Raw genomic sequence first — 5,876 nt, 5'->3', positions numbered from 1 at the left:
CTTGAGTAAGATCAATAAACATTACATATATACACTAATATTGTTCAAATGAATGCTGGGAAGGCTGGGAAAGATGGTGTCCATCCGTGACCAGACCCGTCCAGCCACACGATAACCGCCATATTGGATTGCAAAACTGCCTTGAAAACATATTTTACGAAGAGCGTCACATGCTTATTTTAGTTCGTATGGGGCATTCATATATCACATTATGTTGACGAAACTTCAATCTTTTGAATGGTAAGCTTAGAGTTTTAATTGTTTTCTTGTTTCACCAATTAAATATCGAGTGAATAAGACCTGTCCAGCGTGATGATGGTGGATCGTCCGTGATTGTTTACCCTAGAGTGAATAAGGCTGAGCCACGCGATGACGATGGATCGACTGCGGTGTTTCCCTCTATAGAAATACCAAATGATTACCTAGTGCACGTTTCTTCTTCCTACTGAAAAAATCGTAGTTTCCTTGGATGTGCCAAGTGGTTGGTGTCATTGTTGACAATTGTAAAGAAAGTGCCCCAGCCTCTATGGGTACAAGTGGTGTGCGGATTTAGCAAATGGAATGGGAAGTTTATTGACAAGTGACTGCAAACATCGAGATGGCGTCAATCTTCTAAACTGTTGGTGTCTTAAGTAAAAATTTCGAAAGCATCATGGAGGTATGGTTGCACTGGGCATGGCTAGACTTTCATTAACTTCTGTTTGATCGTAAAATATGACCTTAATTTCTAACTCTGGAGAAAATACTTACTCCAAAAGGAGAGTAGAGGTCTCAAGCTGTTGCTCTCACCACCGATGACTGGTGACTAGTGTCCATCTCTCTGGTGTCAGGACGTGTTAAAGTACTATTTCGGAGGGTGGGTCTACACACGGTGAAAACTGGAACAGCTAGTCCAGTCGGTTGTTTCCCCAACTTCGGAAGGAAAGTAAAAGTCTCAAGGTGTTGCTTCCGTGGAGGTTGGCTTGTGACCAACGTCTAATGCAGGCTACTGGAAGTACTAAAGTTATTTTTAGGGAAAGTGGTTGCGCTCCCTTACGGTGTTTTACCCTATTGCTTAGATTAACCGAAATAAAGGTATTTCTACAGAAGCTGTCCGCACGGACTGCAAGGAACGTAACCGTGGATAAGACATCCACTAGGGATTGGGGCGTCCAATGTATTTTGCCGTGTTTAGTACTGGCCCCTGGGGGCGTTAATTACAGTCGTCCGAATAAATATTATTTAAAATTCTTGTTCAGTGGGTAATACTCCATAGAAAAACCGCAACTGCCATGGTCTAGCCCGCTGCGGATAAGTACCCTAGATCTACCAAAATAAATTCCCAAGGTATAAGTAACCACAGGAGTCATTACTTAAAATTACCAATTAAGTAATCCCTACAATGAACAGCATGAGGTGCACTGACGGCACTAGCCCCTACGAGGTGGACTCCCGCCCGACTGGGGCGCCACGTGACCTCGAGTGGCCACCGAGCACAGGCCACCTGCAAAAAGCCAATAGGCTACATAATCTGTATAAGATACTTAAGAGACATTCTACCAGTATGATTAGGCTGGAGAAGAAAATAGGCCACTTCCAAAAGAGGGGGGTGGCGGAGACCTATCATGAAAAGAAAAATTTTGGAAGGGAATGTCGATGGGCTCCGAGGATTCCCCACCAGCATAATTTCCTACCGCTTCAAAATGGGTTCTTTATACTTAATTCAAAACACACCAAATTTTATGCTTTGATTTAGTACTCACACGGAACTTTAAAGGACCCATTGGGATCATGATTCAAAGTTCAAATCAGCTAACAGAGTTCTAAAGTTTAATTCAGCTAAAGCAGTTCTTGCGGTAATCTCTCACAGAAAGTTGCTAAAGCAATGATGGCGGTTGAAGAAGTTTGAACAACAGCGGTTGCCGTATCATCAGATCTTTATACGATTATGATGCCAAAAGTTAAGCAATAAATTATATATATCAAAGAAACGCCAATAGAAATTATTTTACGTACAGTTATGAATATTTTTATAATGTAAGTTTGGAATGCAATTATAATTGTGGTAATATGATTAATTCACATCAGAACTTGTGTATCATGTTATGAAATGTTTGTTTCTGTGTTCAGATTTCCCAAATTTAAAGATAACATGCCTTAAGTGATCAAACTTTTTATCTTGAAGTACCGTAAGTGCTTATATGTTAGCCTCTGTGAAGAGGGTTGTATTCCCACTTTGAGAATGTCTTAGCTAAGCTGATTTCTTTATCGATGTAAACGTGCGTAATTCCCCCCCCCCCCCACCCCCCCCCCCCACCCCCCCCACCCCCCCATCGCTGTCGGCCCTGTGAAGGAACAAGAGAGCCTTATTCATAGCCATATGTGAACGCAGTCAAAGAGGTCCTGTATTGGCTATCCCTATAGAGATGACGTAATATGTTTTCGTCTTGAACTAGATACTAATCGCTCATACGTTTATGGGGTGAGAGAACCTTATTCATTCACTTTTGAGACTCGGCGGCGTTCGTTTGAGAGTAACATTGCTCTCTCTCTCTCTCTCTCTCTCTCTCTCTCTCTCTCTCTCTCTCTCTCTCTCTCGCGAGGCTGTTTCACTAACTTAACGTAACGAACTGGTCACTCATTTTTATATAATTCTTAGTAATATATGTGTTGTTTGTGGAATCTGAACATAGTATTATATCTGTTGGTTTTTGTGAAGGCGCCCCGAAAGTGTGAAAGTGTGTAACAGGCTTGAAAGCTGCAGCTGTGTATAAGGTATTTTTACAAATGTTTTGAAGTACACTTCGAGGTTTTATCATTTCTAAACATTTATCTTTTGCTTTGTTCTTTTGACATATCCCATTTTTATATGCTTAATGTTTGTACTGTCAATACTTTAATTGTTTTCATATTATGCATTATGTTTTTCTACATTGTCTTTATTTTGTTTAATTAGTTTGAATAATATTCTATTGTGTAAATTTTGAATCTTACACTTGTGAATTAACTTGCATTTAATTAAATTTAATTTCAAATTTAATTATTGCTTTATGATTTAATTTAATTAATTTCTGTAAACTTTGATTTGATTTTGCTTAATAATTAACTCAAGAATTAATTAAACTTTTGTTTTCAAGTAATAATTTCCCAGAGATTGTGTATTTCACTTAAATATTTTGAATTTAGAAATAAATTTTTGTATTTAAAATTTATATGAGCATTTTATTATAACCCCAGTATATAGCTATTAAAGACTATATTTTATTTTTGTTTAGGTAGAAATATAGAGTGATAATTGTGACGTTTCCCACAAATAAAACTGAATCAGGGAAATACTTAGATTTGAAGTTGCACGAGTGATGCCCTTTAACTAAGATTACCTCACATCCATTTTGTAACGAACTTAGACTGATTGTTTTCTTGACTGTTCAGTTATATATGGGCTCACTCTTACCTTTAGAGTATTCAGTCGTTTAGTATTTGTGATGAAGGGTCAGGTGTCTGGCTGTAGTGAGGTAAGTAACAACCAGGTACTTGAACAAACTGTGCCCTAAGTACAAATGGTGTCCCAGACCCAGAAATAAAAGGGTCTCTTGTACTAGCAAGTACAGTGTAGTAACCAAATACTTGGCAATTTGGGTTAACAAATATTAATGGTGTCCAGACACAGATCTTTGACTATTTCGTGCACCAAGTATTAATGGTATCCAGACTCAGATACTCTGCCCACTTCATCACAAGTATTAATGGTGCCCAGAGACCCGGGATATTTGGCACTTTATGTACCAAGTATCAATGATCCCCAGAAACCAGGGAGGAAAACAAATCACATTATCACTCTAGCTTATACTGGTGGTTTTAGGAATATATTTTGTCAGAAGAGTGACCATTTATTTGTTTTTGCATTTTATTGTAAGAATTGTATTTGAGAAAAATGGCTCCATTCGATACTCAGGAATTTTTAGCAGCCCCTTCCATCCAAGTGTTGTCTGAAACTACTCTGACTAAGGCACAGTGGAGTGCTCTAGCAGTAGCATGTGGTTGTCATGTGTCTAGTAGCATGATAAAAGCACAAATCAAATGCATTGCCATGCAAGCATTGATAGACTCTGGTAGAATAACTGATGATGATGAGTTAGAACTGGCTCAAGAGTTGTTGAATGTAGCACAGGCTGATCTTATAAATAAGCAAGTAGAAAAGAAAGAGAAAAGTGATGCAGAGTTAGAACTCAGACGCATAGAAGCAGAAGAAAGTTTGATTAAGCTGAAAATACAGGCTGAAAGAGAGAGGATACAAGCTGAAAAAGACAGAATAGACAGGGGAAAACAAGAAAGAAGAGAAAGAGAAGAAGAAAAAGTAGCAGAAGACGAAAGGCAAAGGATAAAAGAGGAAAGAGAAATTGCAAGACATGAAAGGGAGATGGAATTGATAAGAGCTAGATCCACTTTACCTGCAACACCGTCTAACCCTAACCATGGTAATCAAGACCCTGCATTTGATGTAGTAAGAGTGCAGAAGTTAATCCCTAAGTTTACTGAAGAGGCTCCAGATGAGTTCTTTGATCACTTTGAGAATGTGGCTTCAGGTATGGGTTGGCCAGAAGATAAATGGTCAGTTTTGCTGCAAAGTGTCTTGATTGGTAAAGGGAGAAGTGCCTATCTAGCCTTAACAGCTGATCAGTGTAAAGACTATAAGGTGCTCAAACATAATGTGCTACAAGTATACCAGTTGACCCCAGAGTACTACAATGAAAGATTCAGAAACTTAAGGAAGGATGAAAAAGTAACTTTCTTGGATTATGCTTATAAAGTGAGAAGGTGTTTTTAAAGATGGTTGGATGAAAAAGTAACTTTCTTGGATTATGCTTATAAAGTGAGAAGGTGTTTTTAAAGATGGTTGGAGGCAGCTAAAGTTACAACTTTTGAAGAGTTAGTTGTTTTAGAGCAATATTTTAAAGGTATTCCTGAGCATATAAGAGCCTATTTGAGAGAGAGAGAGAGGTTAAAAAACTTGACAAAGTTGCTACACTGAGTGAAGACTACAATATAATTAGTAGCAGGCGTAATTATAATGTCAAGTACCAGAATCGACCATGCCCAGATTTTAAGTCTCATCCAGGTTTCAGGAACAATTTTACAAGTGGGAAACCTGCAAGTAATAATACTCCTCAGCAAGCTAATGTGAAATCCTCATCTAATTTTGCAAGACAGTTGCAAAAGCCTAATGTTGTGTGCTTTAAGTGTGGAAGAGCAGGACACTTCAGTCAGGAGTGTTATTGGAATGATCAGCAGTCCAAGCCTGTTGGTCAAATAATAAGAGGTGACCATGTCAAACAGACTGTTAAGAACAATGTGGGGAAGAATCCAACTACAGGGAAGACTGAAACTAAACAAGCTGAGTGTTTAGCAACCAGTGGAAATGTAACTTCAAGCAGTGAGTGGCTGAGCAGTTTGGAGGCCTTTAAGCCATATATCTATGAGGGTACACTGGCAACTCAAGAAGAGTGTGTGCAGGTACCAGTCAAGATTTTACGTGATACAGGGAGCAACCATAGTGTGGTGTTACGTGGTGCTCACCCAATGTTGGAGAAGAATCTCACTGGAGATTCAGTTATTTTGAAGGGTATAGGAGGAGAGGAAGTAACTCCTATATGCCGCTTACACCTGTCCTGTGAATTGGTAACAGGGAGTGTTGATTTTGCTGTAAAGGACTCACTGGCTGTGGAAGGTGTACATGTTCTGTCGGGTAATGAAGTTGGTGGTGTTCCATTTGTTCCTTGTCCTGTAGTGACAGACAAACCTTTGAGGATTAGTCCTACGGTAGAGTTGGAGAAGAATAACCCCCACCTGTTCCCTAGTTGTGAACTACCAGAAGTATGAGGAGAATTACGACTGTT

At 39.0% G+C, this 5,876-nt stretch overlaps 1 protein-coding gene across 1 annotated transcript; it reads left to right on the top strand.

Annotated features, from left to right (window-relative positions):
- The first annotated feature begins 3,114 nt into the window (after window positions 1-3,114).
- LOC135210844 (uncharacterized) lies at window positions 3,115-4,957 on the top strand. Its single transcript, XM_064243718.1, has 2 exons — window positions 3,115-4,797; window positions 4,861-4,957. Exons 1-2 carry the CDS (start codon window positions 3,914-3,916, stop codon window positions 4,868-4,870), a joined length of 894 nt encoding a protein of 297 aa, XP_064099788.1. The 5' UTR covers window positions 3,115-3,913; the 3' UTR covers window positions 4,871-4,957.
- Window positions 4,958-5,876: the final 919 nt, after the last annotated feature.

The sequence above is a fragment of the Macrobrachium nipponense genome, chromosome 4 (genome assembly GCF_015104395.2).
Source record: "Macrobrachium nipponense isolate FS-2020 chromosome 4, ASM1510439v2, whole genome shotgun sequence".
In the NCBI taxonomy this organism is placed as follows: Eukaryota; Metazoa; Arthropoda; class Malacostraca; order Decapoda; family Palaemonidae; genus Macrobrachium; species Macrobrachium nipponense.
This window is presented reverse-complemented; position numbering and strand designations above follow the sequence as displayed.